Source organism: Littorina saxatilis, linkage group LG1 (genome assembly GCF_037325665.1).
Source record: "Littorina saxatilis isolate snail1 linkage group LG1, US_GU_Lsax_2.0, whole genome shotgun sequence".
NCBI classification, from domain to species: domain Eukaryota; kingdom Metazoa; phylum Mollusca; class Gastropoda; order Littorinimorpha; family Littorinidae; genus Littorina; species Littorina saxatilis.
In genome coordinates, this window is record NC_090245.1 from 98,584,022 (window position 1) to 98,603,937 (window position 19,916).

General features: G+C 43.7%; 2 protein-coding genes across 3 annotated transcripts in view; one reads left to right on the top strand and one right to left on the bottom strand.

Moving 5' to 3' along the window:
- The window catches only part of LOC138947050 (insulin gene enhancer protein ISL-1-like), a 62,409-nt gene that overhangs the window by 16,626 nt on the left and 25,867 nt on the right, over window positions 1-19,916 (bottom strand). For both annotated transcript variants that reach the window (XM_070318481.1, XM_070318475.1), the window contains exon 4: window positions 5,804-6,078. In XM_070318481.1, coding sequence (XP_070174582.1) covers window positions 5,804-6,078 — 275 coding nt within the window. The remainder of the gene's footprint in view (window positions 1-5,803; window positions 6,079-19,916) is intronic.
- LOC138947037 (uncharacterized) lies at window positions 15,696-18,552 on the top strand. The gene is made up of 2 exons (XM_070318468.1): window positions 15,696-15,850; window positions 16,287-18,552. Exon 2 carries the CDS (start codon window positions 16,299-16,301, stop codon window positions 18,009-18,011), a length of 1,713 nt encoding a protein of 570 aa, XP_070174569.1. The 5' UTR covers window positions 15,696-15,850; window positions 16,287-16,298; the 3' UTR covers window positions 18,012-18,552.

Here is a 19,916-nt window from a genome sequence, read left to right on the forward strand (position 1 = left end):
ACAACACAACAGTTAATATCCAAATTCAAACTTTTACAAGGGTGGACCAATCTAAACGCGACACCGCCACCAACATCACATCACGTGACACACAGACGCACGCGAAGCGGCGCGTGAGGCCCGCAATCTGGAATCAAATCAGAGGCGCCGAGGAACCGCTGGCGACCACAACCAGGCGGCAATTAGACCCTCCCGGATCGGAGGAACATCTCCAAGTCTGATGAGGAGCAAGAGGCCTGGCACCATTCTGGCACGAGATCATAATGTTCAAGAGGAACCATCAGGCAATAAACGGGACACGGATGTTTGGAACTCTGTTTGCTTCGCGGGCGGCCGGTGTCACGCAAACACCAGTCCACCGTTGATGAAGTTGACGAAGGTTTTTTGTACAAAATGTCAGAATGGTGGAGTTTTGAGAGTGTTGTGGTTTGTGTGTATGTGTTGTTTTGCTTCCTTTTTTGAAAGTTTTGAAGTCGATGCAGATTATTTGCCTAGTTTTAGAATTTGAAATGCCTTGCATTCAACTAATTATTCTAAAAGACAAAAGTATCAGACGCAAACGGAAAGACAAACAAAACGATCTTGTTCAGCCATGTCCTTCTTTCATGTTTTGTGTGTCGTATTTGCCACTCAAGAAGAATCCAGCAGGTGAGGCACAAAGCACCTCATGGTACAACCGTAAAACCAAAATGTGTACTAACTACCAACAAGCATAATGCAACACAGATGGCGTTCAAAGTCTTCTCAGATGGAGCTGGAGTGGCCCCTTTCAATCAAATCCGTCCACTTAGCCTAAAAATTACAAGATAATCAAATTCATTCCATTCAAGAATGATCGAGAGACCAGTAATACACCCAACTCTACTACGCCCTAAACCTCCCCGTCCAATAACACCCCAAACCAAACCTTTCCGCTAACTTCACGGAGACAATAATACGAGCCCCTGCACTAAACAGCTAAGGCACACAATCGCGCGCGTCCGTCAAAGGACAGAGAGCACGTCCAACACAATAATTAGACGACGGGGGCAAGGCAGAGGGTCCTCCGAAATTTCACCCTTCCTGCGAAGGCCAGCAGAGGCAGCTCTCAACCTCTGCGAGCAACGGGAAGATGTACTGTGGAACCCCGCTTTTAAGACCTCCAAAAAGCCTAAGAAAATCAGGTTTTAAGACCTCCAAAAAGCCTAAGAAAATCAGGTTTTAAGACCTCCAAAAAGCCTAAGAAAATCAGGTTTTAAGACCTCCAAAAAGCCTAAGAAAATCAGGTTTTAAGACCTCCAAAAAGCCTAAGAAAATCAGGTTTTAAGACCTCCAAAAAGCCTAAGAAAATCAGGTTTTAAGACCTCCAAAAAGCCTAAGAAAATCAGGTTTTAAGACCTCCAAAAAGCCTAAGAAAATCAGGTTTTAAGACCTCCAAAAAGCCTAAGAAAATCAGGTTTTAAGACCTCCAAAAAGCCTAAGAAAATCAGGTCTTAAGAAGGAGGGAGTCTAGGAACTGAGGTAAATTTACAGAGGTGGTGAACAGACAATCTGAAAAATCAAGGTCTTTATATTAAGGGGGAAGTATTAAATTTGGGTGTCCTTAAAAGGCGGGTTCAACTGTAGAAAATTCTAGAATGGCAGGAGAATGAAGGAAGTGTAGAGGTCGTTTACAATCATTTCCCTACACAATAGCCTATCTTCTGCTGGCTTTTCTGGGGACGGGGAAAAGAGACAAGAGCACCGGAAGACCGACAAGCAATCATGGACAATTCCCATGTTTTAGGCTCTTCCAAGAATTGAAACCCGCTACTTTCTACTCGTGTGTGAGGCTTTTACCATTGTCGAACAGAGTTTTTGTTTTGTTTTATGTTTGTGTTGCTCCTTTCTTTCTCTCTCTCTCTCTCTCTCTCTCTCTCTCTCTCTCTCTCTCTCTCTCTCTCTCTCTCTCTCTCTCTCTCTCTCTCTCTTTCTCTCTCTCTCTCTCTCTCTCTCTCTCTCCCTCTCCCTCTTTCTCTTTCTCTCTCTCTCTCTCTCCTTCTCTCTCTCTCTCTCTCTCTCTCTCTCTCTCTCTCTCTCTCTCTCTCTCTCTCTCTCTCTCTCTCTCTCTCTCTCTCTCTCTCGAAAAAGTGACGAGCAAAATAAGTCCGAAGATTGTGTGTGTGTGTGAACACGCACCGAACATAACAAAAAGCCGTTTAAAAAACAGGATTCCCCCCAAAATAAAAATAGAAAAGAAGAAAGAACACAATGAATGTGACGGACACTGCTATACAATTTACTTCAGAAGCAATTGTGCCAAGAACAAAAATTAACAGAAGAAAAAGTTCAAAATGAGGGCAGCAAGTGAAGCTTGGTTTCTGTCCTGTTGCTCTCCATTTCCGTAGGCATTTATTTTGAAACAGGTACATTGTATCATGACCACATTCAGTGCATGCTTGCATTTTCTTCCGAAACATTCTTCTTTCGTAACGAAGGCTGTTTCTTTTTCCTTACTTTGTGTGCCACTTTTCCCGTGTGTTTTTTCGCTTCTTTTACAATTGTAATGGAAGCTGTTATTATCAGAAGTGGTAATGGACATGATTGTTGTGTTTTCAAGCATACACACATTTTCTTAATTCTTTTTACGATTTTTGGTCGTGCTTTCGAAACCACAGAGACCTTTTTTTTGTGTGGGCCCCTTGGTATTTTATGGTTATTAAGTGTGCGTCTGCATTTCCTTTTTGCCCCCCCCTCCTCTCTCTCTCTCTCTCTCTCTCTCTCTCTCTCTCTCTCTCTCTCTCTCTCTCTCTCTCTCTCTCTCGCCAAAACTTGCTTTGTCTCCCAAACATCTCCCAAATTTCTCTACCGGCAGCGTCACCGTGGCTCCAACCGGAAGCACACGGCGCGGATGATTACATCTAATTGTCTCCTCACTGTGTCCCTCCGCGACAAAGTTCGCTCCCAGACCTCGCGTGTCAACCTTCCAGAGCTATCATTTCCCGCCTTCCGAGGAAAAGTCGTCTGATGAGAGAAAAAATAAGGAAGGAGGGAGGAGGGGGAGAGAGAATGGAAGAAGAGGGGGAAGAAAAGGAAGACGAAGAAGAGGAATTATTTCTTGTGGAGACGTTTGCGTGCGACGGCAAGAAAATTTGCTTTGATTAGGGCTATCTGGCCATCCGCTAACCGCCAAACTCCAGATTGCTCCTCAAGGCAAGGCGTGGATTTTGTTCTTTCTCTTGTGTTTTTCCTTTTCTCTCTCTCTCTCTCTCTCTCTCTCTCTCTCTCTCTCTCTCTCTCTCTCTCTCTCTCTCTCTCTCTCTCTCTCTCTCTCTCTCTCTCTCTCTCTCTCTCTCTCTCTCTCTCTCTCTCTCTCTCTCTCTCTCTCTCTCTCTCTCTCTCTCTGGAGTTGGTTTAAAAAGTCAGAATGACAGTTGCTTTACAAAATATGACTGTCATGAAGGCTGTATTATTATCGTGTTGAATTATGTGCGTTTTTACGTTTATTTGTGAAAATGACGCAAACTTATATTCACCTTTTTCAGCACCGTGCTTCGTTTTTCGAAAACGATGCAAACAATTTTTTGGGAGTTGTTGAAAATGTGTTCATCGATGACCGCTATAAATCAGAATCTATTTGCAAATTCTTTCTCTCAGTCTCTCAGTTTCTCTGTCTGTCTGTCTGCCTGTCTCTCTGCCTCTGTCTCTCTGTCTGTCTGTCTGTCTCCCTGTCTGTCTCTCTCTCTGTCTGTCTGTCTGTCTGTCTCTCTCTCTCTCTCTCTCTCTCTCTCTCTCTCTCTCTCTCTCTCTCTCTCTCTCTCTCTCTCTCTCTCTCTCTCTCTCTCCGTTTGTCCTATTTCTTTCACAATTTCATCTTTAGATTTTATTCTCAAAGTGAACATTGTTGAGGTGTAGCCATGACAGAGACACATTCTTGCGCGGCGTTTGATTTTTGTTTTTCGCGGAATGTTTCTCTCAATGTTTGACATGCTGTTTCGTTGCAGGCCAGCCAGAGCAGTCGTCTGTCTGCTGGTAATACTTCAGTTATTATTTGCAGTGTCTAATCTCGGTGCCACAGGATCTGTGTCACAGCGTGAGGCCTCTAGACTATCACGCACCGCTTGAGCTATCGCGGCTCCCCATCTCTGTCCCCTATCGGGAGGGAGCGGCAGAGAGAGAGAGAGAGAGAGAGAGAGAGAGAGAGAGAGAGAGAGAGGGGGGACAGAGAGAGAGGGAGGGAGAGTGAGAGAGAGGGAGGGAGAGTGAGAGAGAGGGACAGAGAGTGAGAGGGGAGGGAGAGAGAGAGAGAGAGAGAGAGACACAGGTAGCCACAATAGATCTTCAGAAAGCTGCTATAAATTGACTTCAAATTTCGCTGAATAAGGATAAGTTTGCGGGAAATTACACTCAGTGTAAGAATCCCTCAGTAAACTCGGGTACAATAGGGGTCAAAATAACGACGTCAATTCCGGAATCAAACATAATACAATGTACGAAACCCTACACGCCACGCATCGCTTTCTTCCCACCCTACCCCCAACATGCCAACTCCATCCTCGCTTTTTTCCGCAGAAGAAAAAAAAAAGAAAAAAAAGGAAAAGAAAATTCAATGTAGCAGGAAGCTTACAAGCAAGAACACGCCACAATCAAAGAGCGGTAGCGAACCCGACTTCTCGGGCCGCAGAAAACCAGTACCACGTTTTCTTTAAAAGTCCTGAATGCAAAGAAAACTCGTGAATGTTGTCGGCACGCGTAACTGGGTGCACGCGCGTCACTTATTCCTTTACACCTCAGCCATCGTGGCATGAAAACCAATCGCCGAAGATTGTCCACATACGGGGGTCTTTTTGAGCGACGCTTGGGTCAGACCGTGCGAGCGGAAATTCGACGGAATTGGACGCACGTATCGAAATAGCGGTTGGGTACATTTGGATGGAAGAACACCTCGAAGGCGTACAACGAAAAAGCCAGTGTCGAACCGGAAGAGTCTTTGTTTTTGCCAGTAGGGCATTGTGGGTCTTCGAGAACGAGGCTCCCCCCGTTGCCCTCCGCTCGTTAACTCTTCAAATAACATTCTGGGTCTGACAATCGGCATCGTGTTATAAAAAATATAGACACAAAATAGCTTAGTGTACAAAAAATGAATATTCTTACTTTTTTCATAGAGAGCGTAAAGACATGGTAAATGAAGTCAGTGGTTTTCTCAGCAAAATGAATATAATGAATGGTGAATGGTGAGTTTTGACACAATTAGAAGGGGTAATTAGACGTTTGAAAAGAAGACAAACAAAACAAACAATTAAACTGCGAGGAAGAGAGAGAGAGAGACAGAGACAAAGACGGAGCAAGAGAGAGACGGGGTGGGGGCAATGGTCTAAGAAATAAAGAAAGGAAAGACTGAAGTGGTAGCAGAAAAAGAGACATTTGTTGCATAAAAAACATACATAGACACACTTACAGAAAGGGATACAAACAAACAAGTAAACAAACGTCCAAAAACAAAACGAATAAGTCATACTTTGTAGTAAACACTCAGACAGACATACAGACACACATACAGACACACGTAGAGACAGATAGATCTACAAACAACACAAAACTCCACTTACACTCTTCCTCTCGCGCACACACACACACACACACACACACACACACACACACACACACACACACACACACACACACACACACACACACACACACACACAAACTCTCTCTCTCACACCCCCACCCCCCACCACCCCCACACACACACCTCCAAAACCTTAAACACCTACGACACCAACACGCTCAAGAACAATAACTCTTAAAATAACCTACTAACAAAAAAGTGTGGGATACTAACCATGACACTTACTTTCTCCTGCTGCTGCTGGATTTGTTTCAGGAGGATGGAGCGTTTCTTGTCCTTGCAGCGCTTGTTCTGGAACCAAACTCGGATGACCCTGGGCGACAGACTCGTCATCTCGGTCAGTTGTTCCTTCATCAGGGCGTCGGGGCGCGGGTTGGCGTTGTAGCACGTGCGAAGCGTGTGAAGCTGTTTCTCGTTGAGAACGGTTCGAACCCGTGTCGTTTTGTGTTCGCCTTTGTGGTTGGCTCTCTTTCTGTCCGGGTCTCGGCCTGTGAAAGATACGGGGAAGAGATTTTGAGTGAGTTTTTAGGGTTTGATTGAAACAAACAGGAGGTTTTAGGTCTAGATGGGATGAAACTGTAAACACTTCAAACTGACAAAAGAAAGAAGGAAAGAAAAAAAGAAAGAAAGAATGAAATTTATATAAACAATGTAGAACAAAGACAGAAAGAAAGAAAAGAAGAGAAAACACACACACACACACACACACGCACACACACGCACGCACACACACACGCACACACACACACGCACACACACGAACACACACACACACACACGCACACACACACACACACACACACACGCACACACACACACAAAGAAACTATAAAAAAAACTATAAAAAAAACAAGAAAAACAAGCAAACAAACAAATAAATAAACAAACAATACCATTGTTTCCGTTTGAGTCATCTTCATTGTTAACAACAACAAATCGCAACCTGTCTCACCCCCCCCCCCCCTTCCCCCCCTCCAGAACCCCAACACCCGCGCCCACTCGACAATCAATTGTCCGAATTTATTTCGACAATCGACCAATCAGAAACAGAGCAAAAACATCTGCGCGTCAATCGCAGAAAACACTCCAAGATTTGTTATGTTTTAATCTTCAATCGGGACATTGCTATTTCGAAAAAAATATCTTCCCAATACAATGGACTTCAGCCACTAGAACAACTCTCCAAGTTCAAGCCGATGAAGAGAGGCACTCGACGCGAACCCCAAGCAACGCTGGAACAAAAGCCGGTGGGCTTTCTCACTGGGCCAAGGCTTCGGCTCTCCGTTATTCTAGGCTCTTTCTTCTTCTTGTTTTCAGAGAGCAGGTTCTGTCGTCCGAAGCTACGACTGCATCGCTTGCGAGTGAATCGCCGCTCGATCGTATGCGATAATTGTATCGTGTGACCGGACCAAATTTGTAGGAAAATCGTTCCATTTGACAGCCCAAAGACTCAACGACCCTCACACTTTTTAGGAGTGGACGTGTGCGTGTTTGACCCTTGTTCTTGTTTTTTTGTTTTTTGTTGTTGTTGTTGTTGTTGTTGTTGTTGTTTTGTTGTTGTTGTTGTTGTTGTTGTTGTTGTTGTTGTTGTTGTTGCAATGTCTTAACTAAGAGGAAGTCTTAAATTGGGGGTGTTAAAGGGGAAGAAGGGGGGGGTGGGGACAGTCCATTGTATTCATACCCCGAACCTGATTCCATGCGCTCGTCTGGACCTGCGTCAATCCACAGACATGGCAATAATCCAGCCTCTCTAGCCAAAGATCTACCAAGCGTAGTGTGGAAGATCTTTGCTCTAGCCCTGCCCCTCAAGTATCGCTTCTCAGCATAAGAATTGCAAAGAGAGTCAGGCGTCTTCTAGCGCAAGCGGTCTCTCTCGCTGGACGCTGCTTCTCTGTCGATTCTCTGCAAAGATCGGACGGAGGGAGAGATCGATAAAGGAGGGAGGATCAACAGGCTGTCTTTACCTCCTGCAGCCGTCTGGCCTGGCTCTGGCCCCGCCCCTTTTTCCTCCCTGCGAGGCCAGTACGTGTGGCTTTTTGCTTATGGATTGGTACTTATATGTCGGGAGCTATAGATGGATGCTGGTCATATAGTTGATTCGTTTTTTTGTGCTCTGTTTTTGTTCTTCTTCTTTTTTCTTGGTTTCTTGTTTCTATCCTTTTTTCTTTCTTTCTTTCTTTTTATTTAAAAGAGCTGGCACAAAATAGAGTAGATAAGAGCTATACGGTCGTAATTTGGTAACAAAGCGGCAGACCAAGAAGACAGATTAGCAAAGACGCGGTGCAACTCCGGCATCGCACACACAGTATGAACACCCCCCCCCCCCCCCCCCCCCCCGCCCTTATTTCTGTTAGCTGTCTGGATGCTGGTTAGTTGCTTCATTTTTTTCTCCTTTATTTTCTTTGTTTCTTTGTTTCTTTGTTTCGTTTTTGCTTATGGATTGGCACTTATATGTCTTGTGCTAGTTGGATGCTGGCCATTTGCTTCATTTTCTTCCTCCTGGTTTTTGCTTTTCTGTTTATTTCTTTTTGAAAGAGGTGGCAGAAATGGGGTAAATAAGAGCTATACGGTCGTGATTTGGTGACAAAGCGGCAGACCAAGAAAACAGATTAGCAAAGAAGCAATGAAACTCCGGCATCACACACACTAGAAGAAAAATATTACCCTTTTATTTCTGTCTGTTTGATGTTTTCTGTTTCTCTATCAGCCTAATTCTGTATTTTTATCGTTAACTTTTGTTTTTGATCGTTACGTCAACATTCAGAAACCCAAAAACAAAAACAAGTCAGCAAAGTATGCAACCATGCATGAAAGAAACGGGGGAGGGGGGGGAGGGGGCTAAACAAAAATGTATACTTGACATTCTTGCTGCCGACTCTGTATTCATACGCCTCCCCTATATATTGAAAATATTTCCCCCTAGCGTGCTCAAGAGGTTCCCCTCGAGTCCTATCATCACCGATATCGTAAAGACAAGGCTGAGGCAGTATTCAAGGAAAACTAACTCTGCTCGTGTACAAGACACAAGAGTTACCTCCTCCCGCGAAAGGCTCGGGTGTCTTCAGTGGTTGAAGTGGCCAGGCCTTAATTTGTTTGACTATGCAAAAACCTGACACAGAGGCGGAGAAGAGATGAGGAAAAGGGGTATAGAAAGAGGTACAGAGAGACAGACAATGGCAATGTCAATGACAATGACAATGACAATGACAAATTCTTTATTAACGAGGGTAATGGCATAAGCAAACAGGTGCTTTTTTACATCCAGCCCTCGCCCATGGGAGGGTTTAATCTAATGATAATACGTTTTAAAAATGTTGGAATGTCAATTAAAGAAGTAATAAAACAAACGACAAACAAGCAAACGATTAACAGACTAAACAAACAAACACAAATATACAGACAAACGAACATGACATATTATTGTCAAAAGTATAATGAAAACTGTTTCAAGCAACAAAAAACGTGTGAAACTTCGAGGGAAGAAAAAATCCGTGAAACTGAGGAGTCAATGAAGCAACTACGTTGCAAGTAATAGCAATGTAACATCGTTACATAAGTCATGTTATGAAATTAACTAGGTACATTTATCTACTGAAACGTGTAAAGGGTACAAATAAGGCATCAACAATATAAACAGGGAGAGAGAGAGAGAGAGAGAGAGAGAGAGAGAGAGAGAGAGAGAGAGAGAGAGAGAGAGAGGGAGAGAGAGAGGGAGAGAAAGAGGGAGCGCTTTTTCTGAAATAACGATATGATTACATTAATTGGCATGAACTGGTTGTCAATCAATGAGTCTTATATCGCGCATATTCCGTGGGTACAGTTCTAGGCGCTCTGCAGTGATGCCGTGTGAGATGAAATTTTATACGGCCAGTTGTGAGGGTTTTTGTTCGTTCATATTCGCAGGTAATTTCCGTAAACAATAGTATGGCATTAAAGGTATAAATAATTTTACAAGAGTTAAATTCGGTAAGTCCCACAAATCAGTAAATGTCTTGAAATGGCATCAGAGAAAAAAGAAAATAAAAAACAGCACACAAAACAATACTTGTCGAAATTCCTAACAACCAGGGCTAAAAGTACCCACCAAAGAGATATCACACTATAATAGAGCACACACAATACTCCAGTTTTCAATAATAATATAACTTCGTCGTAGAAAATCTCGGATTTGTCTTCACTATCTGATGCTGAAGCAACAATGCTATTACACTTTGTCGACATCTGTATATCCATGACATTGGGTCTGAACTATAGTATACATGGAGGTACACCAAGTTACACCCTCCAACATTATTGCTGTCGTTAGAATTCTTCAACACCTCTGGACACACCGCCACAAGAATTTATTTCGGGCTTGTCAGTGTGTCGGTCCGTCTTCGTAGTGAAATAAGTCCAAGCCGGCAAAAAGTCATTAACTCCATACCTAAACGGACGCCTCACTTATTGCAGGTCTTATGTATAATCCCTGCGACAAACCTCAGCCTTATCTTCGCTCGTAAATCCGAAGTTTTTGTGGGCTAGCTTAGACTGACAAAAAAATATATTGGCGGAAAACATGCCTTGCGCCGAGACCAGAGCCGGAAGTGCAAGTTCGCCACGTCTAATTACCGCGAGCACGTAATTCTGCAGACTTGAGTATATATAGTTGTGAATGTTTTCTTGGGGTAAAATCCAAGGAGACTGTACAGTTTTGAAAGAATGCAACCAATGTGTACATAATTATGCATTTTAAGTTAGTTTCTTCTTCTTCTTTACTATCCAGTGTTAACGCTATATTTACTACAGACGTAAAAAGTGACATTTTGAACGCCTTCGTTATCGTTATCAGAAGAAGTAACATTCGACAAAGACACTCAAAATATCTACATCCCAAAAGCTAGCAAATTCACCGAAGAGTTCATTTTAGCCTACATTTCAATCATACACATCAGTCTCTTTCATTCTAAGCCTACACTTAAATTGTGACGACACCACTGCTAAAGCCAAATCCTACCAGCACACCTGTCTCGAGCTCGGTAAGGATGGATGCCGTTGTCGGCGACACCTCCGGACTTTGAGATGGTAAGTAGGAAACCCTGGAACCCCCTGTTAAGACCCCCACGATTTAAGACTACCCTCCTTTCAAGACATTTGCCAAACTTTCTGTCCATAACGTCTGCAAATTCATCTCCATTTTAAGATTCCATCAATCTTAAAACCCTTATCATCTCAGATTTGTGGAGGTCTTAAAAATGGAGTTCTACTGTATAACTTACTCCAGCTGGACTTAGGGGGCCCGTCTGTGGTCAGAATGACGGAGTGGTTGGAGAGTGTCCATCCACTCCGAGTGACTGGCCGTCGTGAACCCCACGCTGGTGTCACCTCAGATCTATTCGCTTGTCTTACATGATTATCCAACACAGGATTAAATTTAATGCATCGGCAGACACTCCCAGCAGATGGGAGCGAAAGAAAGAATTAGGGGTAAAATTGCAGCCCTGCATCAGTCCGGATTGGGCAGAACATGTAGATGCACTAGAGCACTTGCTTCAAGCTACCCATGTTAAAAAAAATCGGATTCGGCAGAAGATGTACATGCACACGAATACTTGCCCCGAACTACCGTTGCTAAAATTCCAAAACAGATAAGAGTGCTTACGTCCCAAGTCAAGAATAAACAAAACAAGAAAGGCTGCATTTTTGGAACCTTTAATTCAGGGAAAAAAACACGGTTACACGTTTACTGTTGCTAAACCTTAGGTTAAATGACATGCACCAGAAAAAACTAATTTCACATTAAAGAATTAAATAGTGACATCAAAGTAGCAATGAATTGCGTAAAGGTTTTATCGAATTGAGCGAATTCAACATTGCAGTGAACTATCTTGTTAGGATGCAGGCATACGGCCCCACGCACTCACTCTATCAAACAGCAAGACAGGATGATTCCCATGGACAAAGTCATCCACAAATGTTGTCTTTCCTCGCAATACACGACAGCCCACTGTACGAGTGGTCACAGCACCGTCGCAAAACTTACACATGCTCCATTAGTTACCGTCGTGTCACGGTACGCTGCTCTTCGCTGACCGATTGCAAGTCCCGTTTAGTCAGTTTTACGACCTCTGCCCCGACCTCCACGTGGATGGTCAGTATTTTATGTCTCCCGAGTAACGGCACTTGATTTTGGAGAGAACCAATTGGTTTACACAAGATTTTTTATTTTATTAAATATGAACATGATACAATCATACAAAGAAATAGGGATACGAACTCAAGAGAACGTTTATATTACGTGCCCCATGCAGACAGTTAAAAATTAGCATGAAATCAAATCAACCAGAACCAGTTGTTCACTAGTCTGGAGCAGGACCAGTCCCTGCTGTGTCCACTTTGTTCTAAAAAAACGACAACAAGAAAATATCGTGAAGAAACATAGTTCATGGCAAGAGGCGCCAGAAGAAAAAAAGCTGAGAGAAAACGCCAAAAGCAGATTCAAACCGAAAACTTTCCAACTTCACCACCTAGACACGTTGACCAATGAGAACCAATCAGTCTCGCGACATTTGGCCCTCTCGCAAGCAGTTGACGGCACCACGTGACTAATGCGTTACCTCGCGAGACTTGAGTGTTGCGACGGCGAAGCAAGCACGTAAGAAGCGGGGCGGAGGCGGGACGAGGGGGGAGGCGGAGGGCGGAAGATGGACGGGAAGGGGATGACAGGGTCATTTGTCACGACCCCGTTGAGGACAGTCGTCGTCATTGGAAAGATTTTTCGCGTCAAGAGCAGTCCGGGATGCTGAGATGCATGGGTGGGTTTTTTTTCTTCTTTTTTCTCTCGCTTCTTGTGTTAAAGATAGGAACGTTTCTTGACTGAAGTAAGGACTATCGATGGCACATCAAAAGGTTTTTTTTCTTTTCTTCTTGCTCCTTTTGTTAAAGATGGGAAAGTTTTTTGAATGAAGTAAGGAGGATAAATGGCCCATAACAAGTTCTAGAATGTGTTTTTTTCAGTGTTAAATATTGGTCATTATCAGAGCCGCCTGATCAGTTCAGTCCGAAATCCCCAAAGACTTGTCCAGAGTCCGGACATGCTCTTCCGAACGCATACCGCTAAGTAGTATGCTCGCCGCTGGCAAATCTCAGCCTAACGGTTCATTGCGGTTTCCTTTTGGGGAATTGGCCAAGGACAATAAGATATACAGTGGAACCCCCTTTTACAACCTCCAGACATCTGAGAAAATCAGTACTTTCAAAGGAGGGTGTCTTAAAATGGGGGTAAATTGACAGAGGTTCTGAACAAAAAGTCTGAGAAGATACGGTCTTAAAAAGGAGGGAGTCTTGAATTGGAGGTCATAAAAGGGCACCACATACAACAACAACAGAACACTGTTCCCTTAATCCCAAGGGCTTTGTCCACCTATCGTATACGAGCAGGGAGCAATGGGCATGTAGCTCTGATGAACCACATCATGATGTACTATCCTCATCCTCTGTATAACGGCTCCTTTGACGATAACACAGTGCTGTGTGAATCCCATGGGGTTTTGTCCATCTGTATGGCGAACGATCATTGAAGCCGCAAAGGCACGACTGTCTCTGATGCTGTTCAGTATTCAACCACCCACCAAACATTCGGAGTCTCTCGTAATAATCTAAATGTAAGTCGAATTTAATTTTGTTGGTTTGGTTTGGTTTTTACATTTAGTCAAGTTTTGACTAAATGTTTTAACATAGAGGGGGGAATCTTCTTCTTCTTCTTCTTCCGTGGGCTGAAACTCCCACGTACACTCGTGTTTTTTGCACGAGTGGAATTTTACGTGTATGACCGTTTTTTACCCCGCCATTTAGGCAGCCATACGCCGTTTTCGGAGGAAGGAAGGGGGGGAATCGAGACTAGGGTCGTGGTGTGTGTGTGTGTGTGTGTGTGTGTGTGTGTATGTGTGTGTGTGTGTGTGTGTGTGTGTGTGTTACGCGACTTGTTTTTCTTCAGGTGGTCTCTTTTGGGGTCTGCTGTTGTTTTGTGTTTTAACTCATTTGAACACGGCCGCTGTCAGGATCCTCCAGATTTCAAGCTTCAAACCACGTTCTCTCTCTCTCTCTCTCTCTCTCTCTCTCTCTCTCTCTCTCTCTCTCTCTCTCTCTCTCTCTCTCTCTCTCTCTCTCTCTCTCTCTCTCTCTCTCTGTCTCTCTCTCTCTCTGTCTCTCTGTCTCTGTCTCTCTGTCTCTCTCTGTCTCTGTCTCTGTCTCTGTCTGTCTGTCTCTCTCTCTGTCTCTGTCTGTCTCTCTCTCTCTCTCTCTCTCTCTCTCTCTCTCTCTCTCTCTCTCTCTCTCAACCCAACCCAACCCAACCCGACAATCTCCACCAAGGGACACATCGAATAGCACGTGAAGCTCGTCTCACTGTCCGGCCCGCCTTTTAGGTCAACGCACGATGATGATGATGATGAACGGTGTTCGCTGCAGTGCTGTGTTTGTAGACGTTGGTGGTCGCTGGCGGTCTTTGATGACCTTCCTGAGACCGCTACTGTTGGTGGCCCTGGCATTTGTGCTAACGGGTCTCTGTCTCGGATTGGGAAAGTCTGGAAGCACGAGCCGTCTGTTGGCAGCGCTTTTGATGTGTTGTGGATTGAATGTCAGGAGCACAGAAGGGGAAGGAGGGGTGGAAGGAGGGGGGGTGGGGGTGGGGGGGGGGGGTAGAGGGCGTCTGATCTGTGTCGAGCGTGTTGTAGGCCTGTTTGTTGTTTGCTAAAGTCTCAGCGAGGGGTTGGGAAAATGGAATGCATCACACTGGTATACCTACAAGCCGAAACCAGCTTTACCTACTGCTGCGAAGCTGTGCGTTCGTTCGTGCGTGCATATTAGTAAAACTTGCGTCTGTTAACCTGCGCCTGCACGATGCATGCGTTGCAAGCCTATACTTGTACGTAACACAATCATCAAAGAGCAGCAGGAAGAAAAGCTGGTTTCTGCTTGTAGATAAACCAGTGTGTATAGCCCTACATCACATCCATTGCGAGTTTCAGTAAGATTTTTTTCATTTGATAAGAATGAGCCACAACTATCAAAATTACTCACTTCTTTCTGTCAAATATAAAGAAGAAAAACGCGGAAGATCTCCATTTTCGAGAACTGTAATCCTTATTAAGAAATCACTCGATCAAAGCTTCAAACGAGCACAATGATGATTCTTGACCAGTTTTCCTGTTTGTTCTGCTTTTAATATTTACTTATTTCTTTGCTTTTTTTCTGTTTCAAGTATTGGGGAAAACGTCAGCTGATTCAATCTGAAGATCCCCTCCCACCCTCACACACCTCCCCCCCCCCCCCCACCACCACCACACACGCACCATCGAACATCGTATCCCCAGCAGGTTAATTCCAGGTGAGAGCGATACACGTACAGAGGGAAGGAGGTAAAAAAGTTACCACGATGGCATTTGAGGGGAGCCCCACAGGGAACCTTCGCACCCCTTGCCTTGTTGTTCCTGCAGACGCCGATACCCCTCGCTTTGTGTTTTCTGCATGTTGGAACCTGTTTGCTCAGCGCATTGTTTTGCTCCCAGAGTCTTCTTTTGTCTTTTTCCTCCAAGAATTAATTTGTTTGGATGCGCTATTGTTCACAAAGAAAGAGGAGGGCGAGAGTGTCGGGATGAGAAGTCTGTTTGTGGATCTTCATTAGTGGATTGATGGAGAATGTTGTCGTTTGTGTTCTCGTGATACAGTTGCGTTATTGTTGCGAGTTGCATGTAATTGTTTAGTTTAAAAAAAAAATTTTTTAGTCATGTTTCTACTACAGTTCGCCGTCCGGGAATACAACTGCCGTAACTCCATTTTTTGCTTTTTTGACATTTTTGGCATTCCATATCAGCATATCAAGGGGCATAACTTAGCAAAGTCGTAAACACTATCTCCTATAAATAAACGCCCTGTCATCAAAAAACAATTACTGTATCTCAACTCACTTCGAATCTTGTGGGAAGAAGACTGCCGTAAATTGATTTACCTCAACTGTATTTGTATTTTTCATTTTTTGCCGGATACACAACTGTCGTATGTCAACTTACGGTTGTAGCATTGCAGATTTTTACAAAATGATTGCTAGGAATGCCTCAAGTTTCTCACATACGACAATTGTTCTCCAGCTTTCTCTTCAATTTTAATACTTTTCGTAAAAATTGCGATTCACATTTTTATTTTACTTTCTTGTTCCTGTTGTTTGGCGCCACAATTGCCAAAACATCAAACCACGAAAGCTGAAGCATCAAACCACGAAAATAGGTAAGTGAAAATATCCAAGATCTCTGAATAAAGCCTACAACGAATATCAAAATAAACCAATGCATATTACCAAGCATTTAAGACTATAATAACCAGTATTAATCATTATTTAGCACAACTTCGTTGTTTTGTATAATTGTATTGGTGGGGGACACCGGGGCAGGTTGAGACACGAGGCAGGCTGACTGACACGTAACATTCTGGCAGATTTTGTTGTTGTTGAGATTTTGTTTTTTTGAAAAATTAGTACACTTTAATATTACTTTTGTTCCACGAACAGTATCTGCAATGAAATATCGAGTGAAACCATCATAAGTCTCATAAATATTTTTAAGATTTGAAATCTAGTAAGGCATGCTTAGCATGGGCGTGCCCCATCTTGCCATATTTTTGTCCTTGAGTTTCAAAGCGTTGCTTTCCTTTCTGTTGTGGTCAGTGTTTGCCAACCATGGGAATCCATGTCCGAGGAAGCTTTCATCAAGGGGATTCCAGATTCGAGGGTCGGGGAAGGCAGTGTACGGCCATGGCAATGCGAGCAGTGGCACATCACTGTGTCAAGGACGTGTCTCTGTGGACCACGCAGGATCTTGATGAAATACTACATGACGGAGACAGGCTGTACTTGTCTGCAGCTGAAGCCCATGACGTCACAGTGCTTTTTCCCAGTGAAGCTATTCAAACTGTAGTGATTGAAGGACGCAAAGTAAACCTTCATGTCGACAATAATCGCAATGGAATGCTTGGCAGCAGAGATGCTTCCCTCGATGAGGGTGCAGTGACTTTACAGCAAACTGTTGAACAGATTGAACATGCTGCAGTCTTCACTGTTGGGGGTGTCTTTTCTTCTTATACCATTGGCATCATGAAAGTTCTGTCAACATTTTACGTATTTGATTCCCACAGCAGGGATAAGAAAGGAATATGTCATCCTGAAGGTCGTGCTTGTGTTACTAAGCATGAAGGATCTGAGAGTTTGATCAGCTTTATGCATGATCTGTGTCAGTCGCTCGGGATGTCCAACGAGGCTGTGTTTGAAGCTGTGAATGTGTATGCCTCTGTTGAGATGACGGAAGACACTGTTCCACTACCCCACCTTAGACAATTTGAAGATGAGGATGACATTCCCCTGATCCGTCTTAAACCAGGCAGACAAGATGAGGATGAGAATGACGTTCCAATGAGACACCTTGAACAAGGTGAGGATGAGGATAACATTCCCTTGATTAACCCAAGAAAAGGCAGACAAGACGAGGATGACAATGATGTTCCACTTAGCCACCTTAGACAAGTTGACGACGAGGATGACATTCCACTAAGTCACCTTCGGAATGTTGATCCGTGCATTGAAATGGAGCATGAATCGGATGGAGATGTCCCACTTCCAACAATTAACCAGTGTTTGACAACTGAATGTGCCGAGTCAGAGGCTTCTTCGGATCATCTAAGCGATGGCGATGATTATGTTCCTTCAAAGGAAGAATTGAAATTTCTGGATTGTTCATCATCTGAGATGAGCTGGGATGAAGACTATGGTGATGCTGTTTGGTGTAGCACAGCAGGACACCCTGCATCTTCTGAAAACCAAGAGGAAGTGACAGACCCAGAGCATATAAGAAGTGAGCAAACACGTGACAGTGACGCAAGCAATACTTTAATTGGATCACCCACTGCAGGACATTCCCAAGCAACAAGTCCATTTACCGTTCCCACTCAGGACAAGCCGAGGCAATCCAGAAAAAGACTCCGACATGAGGATGATTGGAAAGAGAACAAGAGAAAACGGCTCAGGAACAGTGGAGAAAGTTATGTATCAAGAGCAGGAAAACTCAAGAGAAAAAGAGAGCTGAAATCAGGTTGTGGGGACCAATGCAGAAATAAGTGCAAGTCAAAAGTCTCAGAGGATGAAAGGATCCAAATTTTTCACAGTTTCTGGAAATTGGGTTGTCTCACACAACAGAGGCAGTACTTGTGTAAAACAGTCAAGAAACGTGAGAAAAAAAGTACACACACAAAGTCATCTTCAAGGAGAGGTTCCACTTATGAATACCACCTGCACATCCATGGAAAGATAGTTAAAGTTTGCAAGAAGATGTTTCTTGATACTCTGGATATATCAGACACGGTTGTTGCCACATCACTGAAGAATATAAACTCTCTGTGAACCTGTGATGCAGAAAAGCGGGGAAAGCAAAGCCAAAGAGGCAACTCAAAGGACAGTGAGAAGGATGAGATTAGAAAGCACATCAACAGCTTTGCGAGAGTGGAGAGTCACTATGCAAGGAAAGATTCAACACGAGAATACCTGGAAAGTTCCCTCAGTCTGCTGAAGATGTATGAGCTCTACGTTCAAAAGCGGGAAAAGGAAGGATGCAAAGCTCCCGCTAGTGAAACCACCTACAGATATGTTTTTAATCGTGAATTCAACATCAGCTTCCATAAACGAATGAAAGACCGATGTGATATCTGTGCCGCCTATGAGAACGGATATTACGATCACACAGAAGAGGGCGAGTACAAAAAGCATAACCAGATGAAAGAAGATAGCAGAAAATTCAAAGATGAAGTAAAAGCGAGATTAAAGGATGATCCAAGTCTTGCAGCGGCAGTGTTTGATCTTGAAGAAGTTCTGCCGACCCCTTCAAGTGTTGAGTCATGCCTGTATTACAAGAGAAAACTGAATACCTACAACTTGACAGTGTATGATTACAGAAACGGACAAGGATATTGCAATGTCTGGGCAGAAACTGCATCGAGCAGGGGATCGAATGAGATTGCCAGCTGTGTTTATACCTGGAACGCATCAGCAAAGAGGGGGGTGTCAAGAAAGTGGTGTTATTTTCGGACAGCTGTGGAGGGCAAAACAGGAACAAAAACTTCCTTACAATGCTCTGGTATGCCCTGACAAAGTTTCATTTTGATGAAATAGAGCACGTGTTCTTTGTATCGGGTCACTCTCAGAACGAAGGGGACAGCATGCATTCTGTCATTGAACGGATGAGCAGACACGTGGCCGTGTACACCCCGAGCCAGTGGGCACAGAATATGAGAACAGCCAAGCGACATGCACCTCTGTACATTGTTGACGAGCTGGTTCAGTCGGACTTTATCGACTTTAAGAAAGTAGCAGAGCTGTTGAAGAATTTCCAGTTGGACACAAAGAAAGAGAAAGTTAGGTGGTTGGACGTGAAAAGATTTAAGCTATCGTCACAAGAACCAAATGTCGTAGACGTTGGTTATGACTACACAGGCGATTACTGCCAGCTCAATTTGGTGCGAAAACTGAGAGCTGTCCATAGCATCCCAGATCCTGCTGACATTGTCTTGGAAAACGTTTCAAAAGCCCCATTACCGATTACCAAAGAGAAGTACAATGATCTGGTCAATCTCTGTGAAAGGTACATCATCCCAAAGGCACATCACCACTACTTCAGATCGTTGCCCCATGATGCCTAATTGGCTTTACTGTGGTCAGCATTCAAACAGTGAAAAAGGCGTTCATGTTCAAGTGAGCAGTATCACATAGAGTTTCGTGGTGGGTGTGAACTTCTTTTCTTCTTTTACACCCAGCACATTTCAGGTGTTCAGAACGTGAGCATGAACAGTCAGGCCAACAGCTCCTAAAGAATGACAACAATTTAAAGAGACCAATGCACATAAGCAATACTAACGACGTTTTATTTTGACTACAGAATGTCGCAAGTTCAGGCTGAATGACTATGGTTATAAACTGTTCAATAGGCATGAGTTTGGTTATGTTCGAACATTAATACGTACTTGAACTAACTGTTCCACAGACAGGAACCCAGTTTTGTTTTTCTCACATCAGTGTTCATGAAGATAGCACAAACGAATCATTACCTATTTTCATTTTGTTGCAAATTTAGAGTTAATGGAGTTAATAGTCATGGTATGACCTTTTTTTAAACCAACTGTTTTATAGACATGAATAAAGTTGAACTTTTGCTGTTACAAGTAAACGTCCTGAACGTAATTGGACAAATTGCTCGCTCTCTCTCTCTCTCGCTCTCTCTCTCTCTCTCTCTCTCTCTCTCTCTCACACACACAC